General features: G+C 46.3%; 1 protein-coding gene across 5 annotated transcripts in view; it reads right to left on the reverse strand.

The window, feature by feature from the left end:
- MDGA1 (MAM domain containing glycosylphosphatidylinositol anchor 1) overlaps nucleotides 1-24,162 on the reverse strand; it is a 207,851-nt gene that overhangs the window by 62,463 nt on the left and 121,226 nt on the right. For all 5 annotated transcript variants that reach the window (XR_016442233.1, XM_090046580.1, XM_090046564.1 and 2 more), the window contains exons 9-10: nucleotides 19,277-19,546; nucleotides 14,262-14,413 (exon numbers count right to left, since the gene is read on the reverse strand). Coding sequence is in view for 4 of the 5 variants with exons in the window: in XM_090046580.1 (XP_089902706.1) it covers nucleotides 14,262-14,413; nucleotides 19,277-19,546 (422 nt within the window). In the remaining variant the exon portion in view is untranslated. The remainder of the gene's footprint in view (nucleotides 1-14,261; nucleotides 14,414-19,276; nucleotides 19,547-24,162) is intronic.

Raw genomic sequence — 24,162 nt, forward strand, 5'->3', positions numbered from 1 at the left:
GTAATGTCTGTCCCCAGGCATGTCTGCCCCAGAAAGCCTCGACCCACAGCACTGCTCTGACCAGGCTCCATGTGGTACACATGAATAAACTCTGGAGTAATTTGCCCCAGAGTTTTTTGTTCCCAGGTGCATGTTCAGACAATAAGAGTTTATTGGTCTTTATTGATCGTATGTGTAGATGCATCCAATACTCCTTAAAGCATATAGCCCCACCACAATTGTGGAATAAGCAGCTCTAAAACCAACTCACTCCTCTTATTTTCACTGGTTTTAATAGCCACTTTGGGGCTGCTATTAGGAGCCTTGAAGATGAGGGGAAGAGAGGCTGTGAAACTGACTAGCACCTGTCATTTTCAAGGCTTCTAGAATAGCAGCCCTTTCACAGTTGCTTCCCCTTCACCATTTCTGGTGAAGTTAAAATTAGTTGCAAAAGAGACTGATACCATTGTAGTCACTGTGCAGTTAACTGGAGTTCAATTAAGCTACAAGGGAGACAGTGGAGCTGAAAGATGCTGCGCACAGAAGCAATTTATGCATTTAGCAGAGATGCAGAAGTGACCAGTTTGTTACAATGTAAGCAATAGGCAAAAAAGTAGGCCTAGCAATGCCTTATGCTGTCAAGTGGACTATGCACTTACCCAGGGTGCACAGAAGTAGAGTAATGATCACCGCCCCCCCCGCCCAGCAGCACCCAGTGAGCTTAGGGGTTTCTCCCCCACCCCCAAGGTCCCAGGAGCTGGGGCGGGCGGGGCAGCCATTGCCAGGCTGGGACAGCAGGTGGGGGATGGGCCTGGGTGATTCGGAGATTTGGCAGCAGCCACATCTCCAAATCAGATTCAGCCGCATCGATTTGGGACAGTGATTCGAATCACCAAATCGAATCACTGTCCCCCGAATTGGCCAAACCTGAAGCAAATATTAGCCACTTTGCACAGGCCTACCCAGAGTACAAGGGTTTCTTTTGACTCCACTTATGTCAGCATTGACTTCTCTGAGGATTTCTCTCTTTAAGCAATGAATTTAATCCTTGAGTGGTTTTTAGCCATCCCCCTTCCAGAATCTGGATTCCAGACCACTAACAAATTCAGTAGACGGTGTCCAAAGAATAGAAACTAGATAAATACAAAACTTGAGGAAAGAGAGGCTAGGGTGGAGAATTAAAAGAACCTCAGCTGTACTGGGGAGGCCATTCACAGAATGGCAGGACCTCTCTCAAACAAAGCAATGGTGAGGTTTTGAAATGGTCCCTTGGCTGACACATATAGGAATGAATTTGGATGCTTTTACTTCTCTGCTTCGCACTCTGCCGTGGGGGTAGAGCACTAGCAGGAGAAAAAAATTTCTCTTGTCCAGAGTTTTGACCCTATAGATTTTCAACCAGGCTAAAAAGCCCATAGCCATTCTGGCTCAGCTCTTATTCTGTGAGCATTTAGAAAAAAGTAAAAGCACAGCCACATTCTGAAACAAAGATCTTCCCCATGGATTAAAAGAAATACTCTGTTTGGCTGGTGTCTGGCCATGATGAAGGTCTCAGCCTGCCTTTAGCACTTTGTTCAGGAAAGCTGCAGGACATTTCCATTGGCAAAGGAAGGTTAGGAGATTTGGTTTAAATACAAAACCAACAGCTGGGATAATTTTCTGAGCCTTAGCCAAACCTCCTGCATTTGTAAAGATGGGTTATAATGGGCTCCCTTGCAAGATCCAAGTTATTTCCTACTCTCAATCTTGCAAGGAAATATGTTGAGAAGGCTAGGACTGGATGAGATTTCCTAAGTGGATTTGTTTCCCCGCTCTTGCCTGAAAACGTGAGTCATTCTGTGTTTTCAGGATAAATGACCATTCGTGCCAACTTCAAGCCTGCTACCCATAAACATGTTGTATAGGCAAACCAGGAATCTATGGACATTTATACATGTGCCCTGGGAGGGACAGAGGGACATTTTAATTACAGAGGCTCCAAGAGCCACTCCAATTAAAGCACCCAGAGCATCACATGTATCAGCGTCCTGGTGCTGAAAAATGGCAGCAGGGGTGATTTAACTAAAGCTCAAATGAGCTTTAGTTAAAGCGCCCCTGCCACCATTGTTTAGCATGGGGACACTGGTACACATGACACTGGAGTCTGCTGGAGCATGGTAATTACCATGCTCCCCCACAGACTCAACTAATCAAGTCCGCTCTGGCATGCTATAATTACAACATGCTGGAGCAGTCTCAATGCACATGTATAGGCACCCATTGTCTTCCTGTTTCTTGCACAAGTCAGACATGACAGTTCATATGATGGTGCTTAGCCAATAGGACAGGCCAAGGCAAATTTGTTACAAAGCCAAATGAACAGTCTGGAAACATTTCTCAGCCAAAAGTAAATTACTACTGGGAGAGTTATTCTCCTTCTGGGGTAGTGGAAAAAAACTGCTAGCTCTAAGGTGCAGGCAGCGGGCCTGTGGAAGGCAGCCTGAGCCATGTAAGCCAGGAGACAGGCTCTCTCTCTGTCTCTCTCGCACACGATCTGCTGCCCATTCTCATTAGGTGCCGAGAGTAGCAGTTTACAGCTTCCCAGAGAAGCCAAATTGGTGCTGTCACAAATTACTGTAACTGCTTGTTCCACATTCTTCAATAATGTCTTTCATTAGGGGCTGATAAGAAAGCAATATGTATTTTATTAGCATATGTTCCCCCAGCTAAGAAGAACAGACCTAATCTTCACTTTGTCAGGAAGAGAGTCAAGTGAAATCTTCAGCCAAGCTGAAGGGTGCCTGGCAGCTGTCTGAGCCGTGGGCTTAATGAGGATGAGAAGCACCACAGATCTGGAGGTAAGGGGGAGCACTGGGGTGGGAAAAAGGTTGCCAAATGGAAAGTGAACAGCAAAAGGGGTGGAAAGGAACAGGAAGCCATATGCTTCTGCTCCTTTTTCCCCTTTAGTGAAAGCCTGTGAATGAGTAAATTTGGTGCTTGTCAAATACAGGGCTGAACCAAGGTCAACCAAGACCTAACTCAGTATAAGTTAGGTAACTTGGCATTGCCTTTCATTGAACCTTTCTTCAGACTAATCTGCCTTCCCTTGCCAGCCCAATAGGCATTGCTCCTTTCCCTGCAATATTCCTTTCAGGCTAGATCTACACTACTTTTTTTTTGGGGGGGGGAGGGGGGAGGGGAAGGAGGGGTGCAGCGAAGGAGATTACTGCAGCATGGGTAAGACTACCTGATCTAGCTCTAACCCAGCTAAGTTAAGATAGCACAGCAGTGAGGCTGCAGTGGCACTGGCTGTATGCACCCATCTGGGACTTTGGCCATGCATGACAGCAGTGGACCAGTGCAATTTCACTGCTGTTGGTATCCAAACTAGCTAGATTATTAAGCTAGCCCAGCTATACTCATGCATGTTGCCCTAACCCCTCTATCTTTTCTGCAAATGTACCCTTCAATTACTTTGGTGCACTGGGTCCCACCATTTGGACAAGTAGCTCTCAGACTGCTCGGCAAGACTTGTTCATGCTGAGAGGTGCTGGAATGAATAAAATGCAGAGCCTGAAGACCTCTTTTTATCCCCAGCAAAGGCACAGCAAGGACCATGGAAAACCTAGGCTTCCCACACAGTGCTTCACTAACATACCTCTTTCCTGCCCTGGGAAGACCAAAGGTCATAGGAGAGAGCCATCTCCATGGACTATTAGCTTGGCCTCCTTGCTGATACTGACAGAGCCTGTGATGGCTGTTATTAGTGGAGAGACCTTTTTATTAAAATAAAATAGTTTGCTTCTATAGGACCAGGCAGAAGGCCAGGCAGGCTGGCATCTTTGAGACTGACGGGTTCATAGATGCATGAGATTTTGCAGGTGACAAAGCACCTCTTCCATGGACCTGGCCTCCCTGACTGCCACATGACCCCTGGGATAATGGAATCATCTCACTTCAGCTCTGTAGGAAGGCCTGCTTAGGGCCCACATGGGCAAATGGCTGTGAGCTTAAGACTGACCTATGATTTAGCTGCAACTGCCCTGTCTTTCATAAAAAGGGGGCAGCTTGCAAACACAATCAACCTTCTGGTTGACACATGCCATGCATCCTCTATCCTCAAGCTACATACAGCCACTCTAAGTCACACCTTGATGACAGAGACTAGACTTTGCAAGCTGCACCTTTGGAAGCCCTGAGTTATAATCTATATATGACAGAAACTCAGCAATTTGTCCAGGGTGGGGAAAAAGCTCATTGTACACAAATACATTCAACAACAGAAAGCAATCCCTAGCCATGTGTGTAGCCCTGCCTTAGGGATCCAGTTACCCATTCTACAATCATTCACAGTCCTTAGAGATTATTTTCCCCCTATTGATAAATTACTGTAGTTGTAACAATTCACAGCCTCAAGATAGGTTCTTCCCTAAGGCCTTTGCCTCTCAGTGTCACAAAGGAAGGCCCTGGGGGTAGAAAAGAAAGAACCTCTCTGATGGGGAGCACATGCCTGGATGTTTGATGCTTCAAGAGAGAATGGAAATGACAATGTATATCCCCTCTCACAGCTAAGTATTCACTTCCTGCCCTCCCCAGATCCACATGCAGTCCCCATGAAGGCAAGCAAGGGCAAAGAGAGAGGGAACAAAAAGGAGGAGGATATGAAAAGCTGGAGGGTGGAGAGAAAAGAGGTGCAGGCAAAGGCTTGAAGAAGGTGGGAGAGTAGAGACAAGCTATTGAAAATGATGAATGGATGAAGCAGAGGAAGGAGGAAACCTTTTCAGGCAGTGTCACAGCCTTCTGACAGGGAATCTCAAAAGGCTCAATAACGAGCATGTACTCCTTGAAGTCACCAAAGGTGCGTGGATAAGAGATATGCACAGAAGACTTGCTGGCTTTTATCTCTGATGCCTGGGTAGATTTTTTCATCCTCTGTTCAGCTTTGTAACATATGGGCCTACTGTGCCAACAACCTGCTAGATAGGAACAGGCAAAAAACAGAAAAGGGAACCAACATCTCACCCCCAGAAGGCTGGCATTGGATACAATGGAGAGAGCTCTTCTCTCCCTTTCTCCCCCTCCCCACTAAGCCACAGCTCTAGCAGGGACTGTATCTCCAGTGTGCTCCAGAAAACCCATTTTGCACACTCTAACCCTAATGAAGTGACTTTGGCAGCTTCCCCAGAGTCTGCTCTCAAGCACTCTAGCAACGAAGGACTTGAGAGCAGCCTCTGAGAGATGTCACTGGAGCAGCTTCACCAGCACATGTCTAGGTCTGGCAGGTGTGAGCAGGAGGTGGGGGTGAAGGGTGATCAGGAGTACCCCTGCGGGGACCAACTGGGGATGCAGTGCAGAGATACCCTTAGACAAACTTCTACTGTTTGTGGTCACTAAAGATCACATGGCCCTTCTAATTATTTAACATGGGAAGTTTGTCCCACTTCTCTACTCAGCCCTTGGTAAGAAAGCCAAATAAGACTTGAGCTAAGAAAGGAAAATAACGTTCATAATGATTTATTTTTATAATAAAATTAACTCTCACCCTGCTTTCCCTCTGACACAATCAGTAAATAAGTTCTATTGCAGAAAGAGGGATGTGGGACCTGCTGGGCCATCAAGAGACATTAAATTGAAAACAGCCCCTAAGGAGATGCATCCCATCCCTTCTTGCACACTATGAGTGACAAAGCCCCACTGGATACCCTGGAACAAATACCCATAGAGAATTAATTTTAGGATCATATATTGACAGCTGACTGGACTCTAAAACCTGCTGTCTGAATAGCCTATGTACACAAGTCACCCCATCTGAGGACAGAAATGTCCTTGTGTGAGTGATATCACTACCCCATGCAGCTCCAATCACCACTTGTGAATGATCTCTAGAGCAAGCATCTTCAGCAGAAGAAAACCGTGAATCACACTGAATAATGAATAAATCTGTCTGTTTAACCATTGTCCAGGAGCAATTTGCAATTCATTAGATAAGTCATTTGTTGGGCACAGTTTGCTGAACTCCCAGCTGAGCTGAAGGAGAGTCTTACTAGCAGAGATAGATGTCATGCTCGTCTGGGGGAAAAGTTGCCTCCCCTGGCTAATCCAGCCAAACCAGACTTCCTTAGCCATTATTTACTCTCTGGGTGAGCCAGCAGAAGCTACACTGAGCTGGTCCCAGCTGGGAGTTGCCTCCTGCTGGCCAAGTTTGAAGGAACCACTCTGAGCCTCTTAACACTAGAGCTCTGGGAGCCACACAGAGGTGGAAAGAGACTGCAGGTGCCTTCCTTTGGCTCAGGGAGCATATCCTGGGAGGGGACTTTCTGCCCTGGGTCCTAGGTGGACACTATCCTTTGTGGCTTCAGACAGCACAGAACATGGTCTGCATTTGAAACTGGATATTGCCTCCCTATGATCCTTCTCCCCCACCAGATATCCAACCAGTTTGGAGTCTTTCCAGGATGTTGCTAGCCAGCCCTCCAAAACTAGCAGGGAAGCCCATCTGCTAGTGTTTGACCTCAAGGACACTTCCCCACCTGACTTACATGCACATCACAGGAGGGTTAGCATTTATCAAGGACAGTCATTGAAGTGGTGTGTCCAGCACATAGCAGCAGAGACAGCAGCTGGGGCAAGCTTCTGCCCTCTCTGTTCCCTTAGGCCAGTGGGGACATTGTTGCCACCTTCCCTGAGGTCTCAGGGATTTCAGTATGATTCAGGAGTCCTCTGTCCATTGTGTGCCATTGATCTGCCTAGCCACTCCCCTCTCACTCAGTTCCACTGAATATCCCAAACTCCTCTTTCTCTCATGGACGGTCAAGCTGCAATCACTTCCTCTCCCTGCCTTTTCTAGCTTTCAGCCTCTTGGCTGTGTGAATCAAAAAAACTCCACACCATCTCATTACACTTGGTTCTTCCAAGGGACTCTGAGTACCCCATCACCTTCACTATAGACTCAGTCTTTCACACCCTTCCTTATGCCAGTAATCTCACAGAAGGCAAATGGCTTAGAAAGTAAAACCAATCAATTTATCTTCACTGTCAGAGCAAACGATGAAGAAGCTGCAGCAATGGTTGAAAATAAGTTATACCTGAGAACTAAGTCTTGCCGTTGCACTTTGGAAATTTCACGCCAATCACAGACAAGGACCTTCAAGCTGCCAAGACAATTTTTACCTTGACATGGTCACTGACTTGTAAGCCATCCCAAAATGGGAGGATCAACTTTGAGTGGGAGACAACTCTCTCAAACTCAGTCTCGTGCCTGAGCTTGGCCTCTAACAGGCCAGATAACTACAATACCGACACCAAAAAACACCTATTGAGTCAAGGGAGGTATAAGCTAGGTTGATGAAACTATGGATAGCAAAGGAACATGTGGCAGGCCACGCCAGATCACTTCTTTGGTCCATGTAGTGCCCTGCCTATAGCACTGACAAATGCCTGATGCTTCAGAGGAAGACATGAACCCCTCTACAATGTACCTAGTCAGCCCTGCAGTACTACTACAGGAAGTACAAGGGGAGAAATAATCTTTTTGATCTCATAGAACCATGAATTTGTGTCCTGAATAACAACACATCTTAGCAAATAACAAATATAGGTCACAGAGTTCGCTAGTGGCATGGTATGCGACTCAGCAGCCTCCTGAGCTCATCTTATAGGCAGATATACAGTATGGACTTTATCCATCTTTAAAGTAACTCTATTTAAGTAATTCTAAATTAATTTTCATGTGCAGTAGTATAACTAGGGCCGGGCAAAGCGGGCACCAGCCTCGGGTATGGACTTGGAAGAGGCTTGGGCATGGTCCCCTCCTCCTGCAGGAGTCTTTTCCATGGCAGAAGCAGTCCTGTGCAGCCTGGCCATAGGGAGCCAGGTAGATGCAGCCCAATGCACCATAGTTGATCTGTTGGGTGGGGGTGAGCAGGGAAAGTGGAATGCACCCCCACTGGGAAGCTTTGCATTGGAGGCACAGCCCTGCACCCAGAAGCATATCTAGAGACAGGGGTACAGAGGGAGCAAATGGGGCACTAGGTGTGGCTTCGTGGAGTCTGCGTTAGCCGGGCTGCGGCAGTGCAGCAAGCCCATCCCTTAGCTATAGCAGTTAAGCTAACACTGCTCCAGCAGTAACAGCTACCCTCCAAGCACTGAGCAGGGACAGGTAAGGCTCCATTCCTCCTCCCTTTGCCCTTGCTCTTGCTCTCCAGTGATCAGTATAATTCCACCCACACACACACCGCCCTGCCCCATGTGTTGAAATATCTTCCTATGCTTCTGTCTATGTGCAACAGGATTTCCTTTTACTTGTAGCATTATAATTTTGCCAGCCATTTGGGAATCCTTTGTTCCATTGGTCTTATAAAATGGGACAATACTGGAAAGAAAGGACTGGTCACTAGATCTTTCTTCACCTCAGAAATCTACCAGCTTCCCTCTGAGTCTGCTCTAGTCCCACACACAGCACCGGCAGTGTCTCCTAGGATGAAAATCCTGGCCCAACACCAGTAAAGGAGACAGCAGAATCTGGCCCACAGTGTGCGCAAGCAACAAACTTCTGGATGCCCGCGTTAGGGATGCGGGCCTATCTACACAGCCCCACGTGCTGTCGTTGCCTTGGTGATCACAGCATTGCCCAGATAGCAAGTAATCCCCCTGAGCCAGCAAAATGTTAGCCCATTTGTTTGCAAAATGAGTTCAGTCACCTGAGCCAGTCCTCTGCAGTGTTTCCTTTTTTTGTAGCCCTGAGGCAAAAAACCTCCAGGAGTCAGCTACACCATTTCTAGAGCAGTTTTGCCTGAAGCAGTGGCTGCATATGGAAAATGGAAGAGGCTTGGTTTGTCTCCCAGAGCAGAGGGCCAAATGCTAGCACAAGGACAGGCAACTAGTCGAGTATGTTTTCTTCGCTGCTGATCCATTACCCTTCTTAAATTGCCAGCACTGATCTAAGTACCAGTTTGTTTATTGTTCTTGAGTCTTGGGCTGGGCATAACATTTTGTTATTGTAGGTTTGTACACCTGCTGGGCACTGCTGGATCATTTCTGAACATGAGGATATATGCCACTGGTTTCCTCAATTGAATTGTTCCTGAGGACAAGGCACCGTGCAAGTATTGTCAGTCTCAGCCTGTTCATGAGTGGCAAATTACATATGGGGGTGTGAGGCAGAGGGTGATATCACACTATGGATAAGTGAGGGCCAACCTCTTTGCCAGGCATGACATATATTTTCCTTGCACCCTCCGTGAGAGCTACTGTGATCCCCTTTCCCTGCCCAATCCGCTGCTCTACTATCTGCTTCCTGCCCTGTCTGTTGCTGTGCTGCCTGTCTCCTCCCTAATCTGCTGTTGCACCACACACAAAGGCTACCTGTACCACTTGTGGCTCGCATGCCACAGGTTGGCCACCCCTGCTGTGGGTTATGTGTTGAGCCAAACATTTAGAAGACAAGAAAACAACATGGCTGGCCGGCCAGGTGACCACTTCAGCCAGACAAACGTCACCAGTAAGCACCGATAAGTGCTCCTCCAGCCCCTACACCATCTACTCATGTAGGGGCTTTGGATTTGGTGTGCTAAAAAGATGGAGTGAGTTCTGAGAGATGTTACTGAAGGGAGCTGGAGGAGAGGAAAAGGGTATGCAGGAGAAAGGAAGAAAAGATGCAGTTTTGCAGCACGTGGGCCTCAGCATAAAAAACCTCTCGGTGAGTTGCAATGGCCATCGGCAGTGTTAACCTTCCGATCTAATCATAGTCATTAAGTTCCTGCTAACGTCCCTGTCCTATGTCCGAACAGCTCTGTTATCTGTCACCTCCCAATGCGGTGAGCCCGGCTCCCCACTGCCTCAGCTCTCATTAATGCTGCTCAAGCTGGCTGATGAGGCGAGCAGCAGCCGGCTCCTGAGCCCAGATCAGTTTTGTAGACAGCGGGGGATGTTTATCAAACATGGAGGGGATGAAAGCACAAACAAAGAGAGCGTCTCTCTCCCCTTCCAATCGCTGTGGCGCTGCACAGGGCCAGTCTCATTAAAGGCACACCAGCCTTCCTGGCAGGAATTAATCTCAGATGACAACTTGGTTAGCTCATTTAGCAAATAGGCCCAGGACTGCCAGGTCCAGGTGAGAGGTGGCTTTGAGGATCATTTTGCCAGGTGAATGTGAGCCTGATCCAGACAAAGAAACAGCAGGAATGCAGTAAGCTGTCCCTGTTTTGGTCCAAGCCTGCACATCCGAACTTCACAAGGAAACAGCTGCCTCAGGTCTCCTTGAGGGGCAGAGTGAAGATTAAACGCTCCTTCTGCACCAGTACCTTCTCCTGCCTCTTTCTCCCTTGGCCTCAGGTCACAGATGGGTTCCATCTCATTAAGTACACAGTACTTCTGCCACGTTCCCCCATAACCGTAACCACCAGCTCAGCTCAGATCCTTCCTCCAGGATGCAAGCTGCTTGCAATATTAGAAGGCTTTTCATTTCACTTTAATGTTAGAGCAGAGCTCTGGGAGGGCATAAAACACACAGAGAGAAACAAGCAACTTAAAAGGCTTTTTATTTTTCAAGCAAGAGCTTGGTATGAGTGGGCTGCTCTGAATTCCCCAAGCAATGAAGGAGGCTTTCAGCCTGTGCCTGGTGTCCTTCCATGCTGCAGCGACACACAGAAAAAACAAATACCCCTAGGCTGCCCAATCTGCCCATGGTCAAACCACTTGAGGCTACAACTCATTAGATTTCACAAGCTAAGAGGGATTATCCCAGGTCAGCACTTGGCTTGAATACCTTCAAGGGGAAAAAAACCCCTCTGTTGGAAAATAATGTGATAGAGTTCTGGTGAATCTTTGGTAGAGAAAGTTCCTCCTCTTGAATCACAACTGAGCCCAATGCCACTGTGTGGAATAAGTGGTGGCTGTGCCCTGGGAGCTTTAGTCTAGATGAGACCCAAAACCAGTAACCAGTCCTCTGCAAAAAGTTGCATTTTGCATGGCCAGTAGCTCCCGACAATCAGGCTGTATTTCATATTTGGGTTAATTCTTCCCACACAGGAAGCCGTGCGTCTCTCATTATAGTTAGCATTAGCAGCAGTGCTCTGAACCACCAGCTCACGAAGGAAAATTCTTAAACCTTCCCCCACCGGGAGACCCCATGCAGGAAACAAAGCATCCCTGAGGAACCCAATTCTTGTAGCATCCTCACCCCTATAGCACACAGCTACATGTAAGCCCACTATCCTTCTGAAGCTGCCGAGCAGGAAAAGGCAGAAAGCTATGAACCACAGCACCAGCTGATCTGTAAGCAATGCTTCTACTCCCACTTGGCACAATTTTCAGCAGCTGTAGTAGGCATATTTGAAGCCAGGGTTCCCAGTGGTCCTGTAGAACATGCTGCTGTTTAGGAATCATTGCATTATATGTACCAAGAGCCCTAAGCCAAACAAGGAGGAAGAAAATAAAGCCTAGCAGAATTGTGACGCATGTAAAAACCCTTTGCTCCTCCTGAAATTCCAGCGTAGCAAGAGGTAGTCACTTGGCTGTCCCCCACCAACCGGTCAGTACCCAAGACTCTTGGTTTAAAAGGATTCAGCGTGATGCCCTGTCCATGTCTCATGAATGATGCAGAGAGAAAGAGTTCTGGGTGGCCAGTGCTGAGGAATGGGCAAATTCTGATGGGTTGATGAACCAGCTCAGCTCCAGCCCAGGGAATAAATAAATCCTGACTGGATGTCTCCAAGGGAATACTCCATCACAATCCTTAGTCATGTACCATCTCTTGGAGGACTTCCATTCAGCCACAGGTAGCCTTTGGAAACTTGCATAGTATCAAGTGAGATAAGAAGTTCACAGACAAACAATATCTCATCATTCACCTGGCCAAATCTTTCTTGAGAGCACTTCAGATGGCAAGGCTTTTTTTCAGTGAAGCTTTTCAGCACCTTTTGTGCTTTTCTCAGTTATAGTCACCATCATCCTCTACAGAATCATAGAAAATGAGGGCTGGAAGGAACCTCAGGAGGTCATCTACTCCAACCCCCTGTTCAAAGCATGACCATTCCCAACTAGATCATCCCAGCCAAGGCTCTGTCTACCTGGGTGTTAAAAACATCCAAGTATGGAGACTCCACAGTCTCTCTGGGTAACCTGCTCCAGTGTTTTACTATTCGCCTAGTGAGAAAGTTTGTCCTAATATCTAATCTAAACTTCTCTTGCTACAACTTGACACCAAGTAGGAGAGGAACTGAGAGGATTGAACAACAGGACAAAAAGTAGTCTGTATACCCTGCCCTGGGTTAAAAAATGAACTGAGAAATACAGCATGAGGGAAAATGAGGGCAGGGTAAGGCAGTGATGGATAATGGGGAAGGGCTTGCGGGGGAGAAGTGGGAGGACCAGGAGAACTGTTTTGGCTACTAGGTGTTAGCTGATGTTGAAACCTCCAGGAGAATATGCTGGAGAGAGGCTAAGAGGAGGATTGAATGGAAGAAAACAAGTTGGGAGTGCAGAGACAGAGCTAAAAGTCACCAGGATGAAGGGGATTATTAAAACCTTGGGTGTGGAGGGAATACCTAGAAAAAGGGTACACAGAATCAAGACTAGAAGAAGCTCTATGGGAGTTCAAGTATGGACAGCTGAAGAGGAGCACCCTCCAAATAAATGATTGGATACAATGGCTCAAGAAGCCCCTTCCAGTCCTGTGCTTCTCTGATCACCAGTGAAGAAACAGAACCAAGAGAGGGCAGCGTGGTAGAAGCCTACTGCATTCAGCTCCCGCTTCAGACACAACTGAGCACTGTCCATCTGTCCTCCAGATTTTTGCCATACTTTATTCAGGACCAGGCCAAAGTAATGCAGGAATTTTGAGCAATGCGATATGAGCATGTCTTAGGGTGAGATTAGTATACTTTACTGTGGCTCCACTGTAGATCATACTCTATTGTAGTAGCATATAACCAATAATCAATCTGTGCAATGTGTTTAAATTGCATCTGCAGAAAAAGATATTTCTTATTAGAATTTAACGATGCCAAAGAGAGAGGGCAGCGGCAATATATAGCAGGACTGATTCTCATTTGCATTTAGGTTCCTTGACATCATGCTGGAGGTGCAAATGTAATTTTTCTCCCCCATAAGGGGCCCCAGTATAAATGAGAATCAGATTCGAGACTGCAAGTACTCACTTCGGTTAGAGAGAAACTTGGTTAAGGATGGAAAAACAATAAAAACCCTGAATTATTTCAGTGAATTGCAAATGTGGAAATTGCAATTCTGCTTATTTTGAATCTCTGCTTACAGTAAAGTTGTGCTATGACAAAGTGACTTCATTATAAGAAGTTCCCCTGTGTCCTATAGTATCAGTATTTGTTAAGCACAGACAATGTGCTCTGCGCTGTACGAGAAACAAATATAAAAGGCAAAGCCGTCCCTGGAGACCTCCCAATTGACAGAGCCATAAAGATAAGATGCACTTTGTGACCCAAAGGAAGCAGACACTTAGATCTTTTTTAATTATTTTGTTTTGTATATATAGTAAATAATTTTTTACACCCAAACTTCAACCAAACACATTCATTACTAGGATGTCCTCAAACTCTGAGGTGAACCAATCTTAAAATCCTTGGTTTTTGTGCGGAGTTAGAGAGAAGAGAGCATTATGACCCAGGTAAAAAGATGGAAGTGTCCTGCAAAACTGTCTGTTTCACATGCTCTGAAAAATGTCCAGTTCCTTCCCTCTTCACTCTCTAGTCAAAGCTCTCACCAGTCTCCCACTGGATGCTCTCTGCCCTCTTTTAGGCTGGAGCATCCTTGAAACCTACCCTTTTGTGACCGCAGAACTTATATAAATATAATTCCAGTGATTTCATTATTGTGACTGTATGAAAGCCCTTCCATAATACAAACAGCCAACAACTTTCCCCTGTATTTCCAGCCTGGAGGGCTCTTCAGCTTCAGTATGAGTGAAGAGGTTGAAATTCTACCTGCCTGAATCTTTGGCTTATAAAATTGACAATACCTGCTAATGGCTGGAGGGTTTTCTTCATATTAAAACCCCATTCAGAAAAGTCCAAAGGCAGGCAGCAGGCCTCCTCAGCTCTCCATATCCACAGAATCAGACTTCAAAATCACCAGTGAGTGGCACAATCGGCTTCCCTCTTCTATTCAGCAGGGAAAGGCATGTCCATGCCTGCAGTTTCTGGCTATTCTGTTAATACTACAACTACTTCACTTCTGCAACAAGTGGAGCCTGTTGCATCCTAACCATCTTAACCTCCTTGTCTTTCCAGGGAAGGGTGTGGTGTTTGAGAACAATGGTTTGGGGATCTTACCGGCCGGACTTCCAGGCGATACCTGAGGATGGGATCCACCGCATCAGGCTCCTTCTGTGTCCACTGCAAGATGTAGGAGTAGTTCTTGGATTGCTTCTGGCTCAGGGTGGGGTTGGGGGTGTCATAGTAAAACTCTGGGTTGTAAGCTTTTGCTAGGGAGAAAAGAGGGAAATGAGTAAGGGGTTGGGGAGGGTAAAATACATAGGGGGAGCCCTGAGGGTGGTTTGGCTTCACTCCCCTAATTCAACCACCCAGCTACAGCAGGGAGGTTGATCTGGAGTCCAAAATGGGCAGACTGGCATCATATCAGGCACCTCACTTATGTTATAAGCCACTCAAGCCATACGTGTCTGACAACCTCTGGTGGTTGAGCCTGCAGGGTGTCTTACAGCCCAGGCACCCCAGCGTGGCACACACCACTACACGAGGAGACATGGGAACAACTTTAGTTCTATGGCTGAACTGGTTCTAATCTCCTCTTTGTTGTAGAGATGGAGGCAACCACTTTAAACCGATGCATTTTCTATTTGTTCTTCCTGTGACTACTTCGCAAAGCCTCCTGTTCACAAAACCTGGCCAACAGGTCATATTGAACGTGTTATTTATCACCAAGACTTAAAAAAAGCATGTTGCCCCTCAAAAATACCCTGGGCCACTGCAGCACTTTGCCCAGGTCCTTTTTTAATATGACAGTCACCTCAACAATGGAAAGGTTCCCACCTCAGCCATGGAATAAAACAGCAGCATGCATGGGAGACTGGAAAAGAACAGAGGTCATGTGACTAAGGCAATGTCTCTTCCTAGTAAGAAAGAGCAACAGCAGAGGAGAAACACAGAAGAAAACGTCCCCTACAAAGAAGTAACAGGGATGGCACATGGAAAGATTTTCAGTACTTTTCGCATGACAGCAGGAGCTCTTCCTCTCCCACCACAAATAAGACATAAAGGCTAGGTACAGACATTCACAGAATCAGTCTAAATTATGTGGTTTTCTGTAAAAAGCATAGTTTAGATTGGCAGTGAACAGAACACACATTTGCCCTTTGCTGGGGGGGAAGGAGGGGGAGGCAAATCTTCTGCAATTTCAAACCAGTCTATCTGTGCCAAACTTCTGTTCTGTTATGGGTATAGACTGGTTTCTGAACACTTATATCAGTAAAAATGTAATGTCTGTACCCGGCCACAGTGGCTTTGAAGGAGGGATGAAGTGGGGTAAAATAAGAATCAGCACATGAGCCAAAACTTGCTGAAAGTATATCCCCTTTCCCTCTGTGCTCCAGCTTTTCTGGTGTGTCAGAAGGCATTAAAATACCCTGAGGAAGAGTGCTTTTGTCTGGGCTTCAGCTGTGAGAGGGAAGCAGCCATATTTTCTGGAGTTTAATTGAACAAAGTCTTGTGCTTTCTGGCATTCGCCAACTGTTTCTGAAAGCCCCCCTTCCTTGGGGGCTGGGCAACGTTCTGCTCTCCCTCACCCGGGTGTGAATCCCAAGTCACTGGACAAAGGTTAGTGGAGTGCTTCCACATTCACACTGCTCTCACTGAAGGTGTGTCTACATTTGTGGTCACTACCATGACTAGCATCATGTAGATATATCCCGGCCATCTTTAAACAAGCTAGCTTGGGGGCTGGTAGTAGTGTAGCCCCGGAAGCATGAAACTCAAGGCAGAGGACAAAACTGAGCAGCAGGGTAAGCACTAATGTGGTCAGCCTGAGATGACATTTATCTGGCCATAGCTAGACTGCCCCAGGACTGAAATGGGGCAAGGCAAGAGCAGAAATTCAATAAGTCTGTCTCCAGACATTAGGAGAGTTCAGATCTAGATTTGAGTTCCAAAGACTGAGGCTCTCTCTAAGTCATGAGTTGCTGGAATAAGGAGCGACTATGAACACCATCTTCCCAACTGTTCCTTCTGCCAGACCGCACTCCTTCACCCATCCACTTGAATCATGGGCCCTGCCATTCTGTGTGGATATAATTAGGCTCGAAAGGATTCAATGTTTATTTTTTATGAACTCAGATGGATATTATTGATGTTTATTTCCAAGTCCTTTTTTTCTTATTATTTTTATTGACTTAAATTTTGTGAGAGCAAGAAATTCAGAACCACCTCAGAGACTAATTGCTGCTTATTCAACTTGTATTGACTGTGGAAGTCAAGTTGCATAATGGATTCAGAAATAAAATCAGAACTGATGATAATCATCGTCTTGCATAATATTAATTCCTTATTAATTGACTCCAAGATAGAAATGGAAGCAAAAAAAGGAGAAAAGGGGCTTTTAATAAGAATGCAGAATGTCAGATACTTTTAAAACTTCCTTTCTGAAAAGTTTAACTCTTGCTGGAAGGTTTTTCTTCCTCGCTCTGTTTTTGAAGAAGAGAAAAATGCATTCAAACCCCTTCCTTGGGAGATCACAAGTCAATGAAGTCAGAAGGTACACACTGACTAGACCATGTGAATGTGATGGCAGCATTTGCCAGTCTGTTCATGGCGGGCGTGGGGGGAATGTCACATTGCTATTGAAATACATTTTATAACAAGTTGATTTCCTGTTGGTGGAAGGAGATAAACCATGGCCCACCACCTTATACACTTATTTAAATCTCACTATTAGAGTATTTCAACACCTGAAGGTCTTTAATGCACCCAAATGCCCCAGTGAATCAGGGAAGAATAGTTACCTTTATTTTACAGATGGAACTGAGATAGAGGGAAACGAAGTAATTTGTCCAAGGTCACACCCAAAGGAAAGAAGAAATTAAATCTGAGTAGTCCAAAGCCCAAACTAGTAGCTTAATCATCGAGTTAATTCTTTGGCTACTATTCAAGCTTTTGCTTGATGTGGAGATACCTGGTGCATAAGAATGGGAAGAGAAATTTGAAGTCAAAAACCAGCATTGGACACTGGTGTCCTCAAAGTTGAGAAAAGATGGAGCAGAAGGAATACATGTGGCATTTGTGATGAGTGCCTTCTTTGGAGATGGATGCTGCCTGCTTCTCCCAGGATCCTATCTCATGGGGCAGAGCACCACAAACTGGATGGTATTAATTCATTCATTACCAGCTGCAGGAAAGAATCCACATGCTAGAAGCATTTCTGAGCCCACAAGACATGAATGACTGGTGCTTCCCATGAGTGGGGGGGCATCATGGCGGCGAGTGGGGACTGCCTGCAGCCGCCACCAGTGCTGTCGGCGGTGGTGGGGGTAGGGGTGGCGAGCAGCAGGTGGCGAGCATCAACAGTGTGGGGGGGAGGAGTGGTAGCCAATCTCGGGGGGGCATATGCCCCCCTGTGTCCTTCCTACACATCACCTACACCACAAGAAATTAAGTGTCATTTGGCAGAGCGCAGAGGATTGTATTTTGCCATGATTTAATTTGTGGGAGAAGTACCAGGGGCGTAGGAAGAAAGTGTAGTGAGGACCAAAGTTTTTAGAAGAAATCTGGGTTCACATGAACTTCCAGAAGTCTAAAGGGATGAGAGTGGAATGTCTAGAAAAGAGGGACATAACTGAGGGAAGTCTCTGTGATCACCTTGCTGCAAATGCTTGAAGAGTGACAATCAGAACATAAGACAAAGCAGTGCTCACCTACCTCTCACCCCCCTCTGCTAACTTTCATATGCACAGAGGTGGACATTCTTATCACTTGCAGCAACATAGAGCACTATACAGGGCCTGTGAAGATGACTATTCACACCCAAACTTTGAGGGGGTTCAAAATTCAAATCTTCCCAGTTCTTGAAGAACCATTAAACCAAAATGTGAACTTTAGGGTACTTGAAATCCTGATTTCAGGTAGTGGCTCAACAGCATGCCAGAAGAGCTCAGCTTTATAGCTTCTCCTGTGATTTCTGCTGCTTGGCTTGTTGGAGCAACTAAATGCTGGGATGTTTCTCTGAATTATCCCAATTTTGCACATCTGGAAAAATCAGGTGGAAACTTGCTGAGAGCAATGATATTCCTGGAACTAATAGATAGGCTGGGTTTTACCAATTATGTTCCTGAAAGGACAACCTAAAGGGCAGAAACATTGTGAGAACTCAGCCACAGCAAATGGGAGGTGCTGGCATTGGAGCCTTTCAAACCTCAGAAAAGATCTGGCCTCTTTGTATTCCCTTTGATCTAGTTTGCTCAGGCTTGTCCTGGAATACACTGCATAGTTACAGTGGTGAGAAAGCTCTGTACCTCAGCTGAGTCTATCGCTGATCAAGACAACTCCTTATAAAGAACTTGTCTGGAAACCGGCACCCAAGTCAATCCTTAGGTCATGGGAAAAGCAGACTTAATGATCAGCAGAAGTAGCTGGGGCAGACATGTGTTTTTTGCTGCTGAAACACTGCTGCCCCATTTGTGCCTATGGTCTTGGGAAGGATTTGTTTGCTGTACATGCTGGATTTAAGAAAAGCTGAGTGGCAAATCCACTGAGTATCATTCCTGCCTGGTTTTATCTAAGCAGATATCGCTGCGAAAAGACAATCCAAAGACTTACAGAAACCTGGGGAATGCATGTTTTTAGGAATGGCTTTGTTTTCAAAGAGGGGACTGGGTTCTTTAGGGAACTTATGCTGAGATGCACCATCTTTCTTCCCAAGTTGCTGAACTTTTAAATCCGACTCAGGTTGGCTATAGCTTACAACTGATACCATCCAACAGCCATATAAATAAGCCTGTGTGACATGTGTGGGGTGGGTTCCAGCCCTGTTTCTTTCAGGCTGGTGTGCATGCCACAAAAACGTACCGAGGCAACTGGCACTGATTGACTTCCCTTCCAGGCAGTACCAGCAGAGGTACGAAGGACTGCATGAAACAGAGAGGTTGATCTCCCCTTCTGGATCCAGAGAATGGTCCCTCCAGAACAACTGTAGCATTCTGGTTCAGAAATGGTGTGGAGGAAGCTTGCCTGCACTATTTCTTCTTAAGGAGAAGGGGGCTTCTGTCTCCCCAGCTACCAGTTGCATTACACAAGTCAATTAAAATGAGAACAAGAACAAGGCAACCTGCAAGACTCACCAGACACCTGGAAGAGGCAGGTGGAGACCCCCACATCATTGGAAATGCTGCACTCATAGCTACCGCTGGTGTCCCGGCTCACGCTGTCCACTTTCAGCTCTGAGTAGTCCTGCTGCTCTGCAGGGGGCAGCGTCAAGAGATTCCCATTGAAACGCCAGACAGCAGTGGCAACTTTCATGGGGCTTCCCTTCAGCATGGTGCAGCGCAGGGTGACGCTGCGGCCTAAGCCCTGGCGAATGTCCTGGAAAGTTGGTTCCACCACTGGGGGGACTGGAGGCCAAATGACAAAAATGGACAGAAAAGCCATCAGTGGAAACAGCAGTCTCCAGCACAGTCTATTGTACCACTTAAACCCTCAGTCATTGCCATAGCATCCGTCACGATTCAGGCACCCACCAGTCTTGTTAGAGTATAGTTCCTATTTCCCAAAGTTTTGTCCAGCCAAGAGTCCCATCAGCTCTCTGTCAGCCACTTGCATCTGGACTAGAACAGGTTGCAAGTCTGACATATGGGGGGAGGGGAGAGGGAGCCACCTGTGAAAAGCATGGATGGAGAGACAAGGTTTCATCTTGATCCAACCAGTTATAGTGGGACATTACTGCTGAGCCCTGGAGTTTTAGCAAGTCACCCTTTGTGATCAGACATACAACCCACATTGCTGAGCTCTGCAGCTTGCATTAGACCCACAAGTCTTAAATCAGAATAACAGTAGTAGTAATTCCTTGAATCCAGTCTGACCTGCAAGCTGCATTAGCTGCTAAACACTGAAATCCATTTTCTCCTGTTCCTTGTTTAATAGAGGAAAGTTAAAAATATATAAATTGCCTATCCCTCTGGAGGGATGTACACTGTCTGCCCCAATACAGCATACACTCCATGGGGAGCATTAGAGAGGCTGTACTTAATGCAAGCATCAAGAGGTCTGCAAGGAAGTGCAACTCAGTGGTTAAATCAGAGGACTGACTATAAGTACTCTGGAGTTCTAGTCCCCTCTTTATCTTTATTGTCTTACCTTGGGAGGTAAATCATTTGTCCACTCCGTGCCTCATTTTCCCTTTTCACTAGCATACGAATAATGACATTTATCTGTTCTGCTGGGGTAAGGTGAGTAGGATGATTTTTGTTAGTTTTTGTAAAGGTTTCCGGGGCCAGGCAGGCAGGGTGAGCAGAACCCAGTGGGCTGCCACCTATTTCAATTAACAAGAGAAACCTCGCTTCCAGGTGCTACCAATCTGGCACCTTCCACTAGCACTAAATTAAAAGTAATAGAAGGTAGGGAAAAACACAAGCTTGCCTACTGAAATGAGGAAGACTGCACCAGAATCTACAAAGGTAGAAAATGGCTGTTGGATGGACCAAGCTTCAGAAAGGAAAAAGAATTGTCTCTATAGCAGACCTCCTGTATTATAACGACTCTTCTCCCTCAGGCCTGATAAAATCTACTTGCCTCAAGGCAACATCTACCCACTACAGGTCAAATATGAGAAATCTCCTTTGTCATGAACATAAGAATTTCTACAGCATCTCATCCACTATGAACATGATGGCGTCTCCAGGTCCGCCCTAGCAACTCCTCCACCACAGGTATAACCATGTCAACAAGTCTAATTCACCAACACCTCCTATGCCAGTAGCATAATCACATCTCCAGGTCTAGAACAACAGCATCCCCTTTGCTATGGGCACAATGATGTCTCCAGGTTCAGTGCAGCAAGGTTTCATCTTGATCCAAGCCATTATAGTGGGACATTGCATCTTCCTTCCTGGTTAGCCCTTGCCTGACAGTAACCACATTATTTTTCAGGTACCTGGCTCAACTTTAAGCCTCTGGGTCCTTTACTGCATTTAAATAAATTAAAAGCAGCCCTTGACTGAGATTACACTGCTGTGTTGAATGGCATGGTCAGCTCATTACAGATGGCTTTGCTAGCAATGTGTCTCAGCAGGCGCTCCAAGCACTGACTTGCCTTTGGCTCACACGTCTCCCACCTCACAGTGAGAATAATGTGAGAAGTTGTTTGATTACACTTAGTGCTATGAATATGCCATCTCCATCCCCAGCTGCTATCCCATTTCTTGGGTCACATCTGCTCCTTAATTGAAGCCGGTGGGGACTCACACTCTAATCAAGGCCAGCTGGTGACGTGAAAAAAAGAGAGACGGCTTCAAAAGTGACACAGCAACTCCTGATGCACTTGACCAAAGCAATTCACCTAGTGAGAGAGAGGGATGGGACAGCAGCCCCATTCAATGAAGTAAGGAGGCCCTGAAGGGTCTTGAGAGCAGCAAAAATGGTGTGGTCCCTTCCCTGGTAACAGGACCATCCTCTGTTCCAGTAACCAGGGAATATCTGTCCACTGTAAGAAGTGAGGCAGTGTGGATGCTCTGAGACTGCCCCAGGCCACTGCTCTTGAGCATGCTGGAAACACCGGCATTAAGTAAATGCCAGAGGACCCTTCCGGATGTCCTCAAAATCTCATTTCTGGGCTTGATACACAGGAAGTGGGAGTGGGTGGGAAAGGGTTATTGTTTCAGCCACAAGACTGAAGTGCAGACTGTCGTGGTAGAGCTAAATCGCCAGAACAGCATTCCCTCCTCTGTATCAGAAGTGCAGTTTGCATGTGGAAGAAGCCAGTCTAAATGAACCGGCAGCCTGACCTCCCAGAGCCAGGAACTTCCCAGCTCTCCTAGGTTGGAGATGGATTCCTTCAGGAAGGAGAGCTCCTAGGTCATCCCTCCACAAAGAACCTGCTAGAGCTGCCACAAATGGTACTGACTGTTTCTGCAAATTTTCTGTATATACTTGCTGAGCTAATGCTCCTGCATGGATCCTGGTTGGTAACTGTCTTGCTGGAAACATAGTGAAACAGAGTCCTGGCTGCTCTTGATTATTAAGTTCCCCTGGCATGTAGACTTCTTGGCCAAATTCCAAACCCAGGAGATTACATGGAGGATCCCAACAAGGCTTTCAATTTCTCCCTAAAGATGTAATGTGCAGTGTTGATGTGCCTTGTTAAACACCTGCCATATGCCACCTCAAAGGTGGCGGCTATCCCTGCACACACAGGACTCCAGGAGCTTTTGCATAAGATACAGAGGTTCCAGATACAGACACCTACTGTTTTTCTTTGATGCTGAACTGAACTACTGACCACATCCTGTGGTTCAGTTTAGGTGTGACAAGTGAACTACAGACCAGCTAGTAGGGCAAGAGGTACTAGAAAGGGGAGAAGGGGGCAGATTGTTACCTAGCTAGGTATCATTCAAGAAGCAACAGGCTGCTGGCAGAGATGTTAAGATGTTGCTGCTGTGAAAACATGGAGCCATGCAGCTTGGCTTTATCAATAATGTTATTGAACAATAGTAAAAAGCTATACTCACTTGTCTGTTTGCTAGGAACAAATAAAACCCACCAAATTAAGGCAACCCACTCTGATGTCCCAAGAGCAAAGGGACACTCCAAGTATCTACTTGACTAGGAGCCAGACTAGGAGCTTTGCAGTGAATGGAGCTGCTGGGTCAGCACGATGCTTACAGTGACAGGGGAAAAGCAGGAGGAGAGCAGCATGAGGAGATATCAAGTGTCAGGGTAGAGTTTTGAGCAGCAAAAAATCTCTCATTTTCCAGCTTTGTTGGAAGTAACTAGAATTGTGCTTGGGCTGCTGTGCCACAGGGCAGAGAAATGTGGTGGTCTTTGGTGCAGAGACAACCCTTACACACCCGTCACACAGCTTATTTGCTATTCCAGCTGTGGGAAAGAGCTTTCTTCTTCACAAGGGAACAAAAGCACTTGGCTGAGAGATCCAGCTCAGGATTTTTTGGGGGCTGTTACTAAGCAGCCTTCAGTGCTCCAGTCACTAGGTGCGACTCAGGGAAGTTTGTTAGGGTCAGACCCCCCAGTGCCACAGAAATGGCAATAAAGATAAGGGATATTTCTCCCCCCATGAAAGTCACCACATCCCTGAGTCCCATGATGGCAGCACAGCCATATCTTGGCTCTGTGCAAAAGACCTGATGTGAAGAATTAGATGTTTCTGCATTTTTTTCTATGAGAAAGGCATGTCTCAGTTTACTGACTCCCTCTGCTTTGTTACCTGCTGGGTGAGAAAGAGTTACAATTTCTCCTCAGTAACAAGAAAGCTTGGGACAGCAGGTTGTCATGTAGGCTGTCTAGCTTGGGTTGAATGAATGATGAAGAAAAAGGCCCACATATAAATGGAGGTGACTTGGACAGACAATGGCGAACCAGACATTAGTAATGACTGGCAGCCCAGGGAAGCTGGAGAACATGTGAACACAGCAGTGCCACAACTAGAGACAAAACACTTATGCGTGAGCAGACTGCAATATCAGAAGCTGGCTGGCAGGGCTAAGAGTGACTGCCTCCTCTAAGTGGCACTGGTGCCAGTGGTATAGATTACAGGACATGAACAAATTAATGCTGCTGAACTGCTGGCTTGTAAGGATCATTCAGAAACCACTCTCCTCCAGCTTGGATCAGCCAGTTAGCAGAGCAATCGGTGTGTGGCCAGTCATTCCCTTTCTATAGCCACTCGCTGCAACTCACTATTTGGGCTTGCTACATGTGTTCTCACGCATATATTCACAATGCTGGAGTCTTGTCACTTCCTTAGTATCCCACTGCTGTGTCACCTCAAAGAGCCCATAGCTGGGCAACCCCTGTATAAGATTCTTTCTCTTCCCATCTTTGCCTGACTGAGGCCAGATGTGGAGCATGCTCTCCGGTGTTAGGATTATTAATTATACTGCACTAGATTTTCTTTGTACCAGCTAAAATATGATATGCAGATAAACCGCAAACAGACATCTGAGTCCCCTGCCTTGGAGAGTTCCCAGGGTAAAAGTCACAGACATGTGCAAAAGTA

Source organism: Crocodylus siamensis, chromosome 1 (assembly GCF_052110815.1).
Source record: "Crocodylus siamensis isolate JL-2025a chromosome 1, ASM5211081v1, whole genome shotgun sequence".
Lineage (NCBI taxonomy): Eukaryota > Metazoa > Chordata > Crocodylia > Crocodylidae > Crocodylus > Crocodylus siamensis.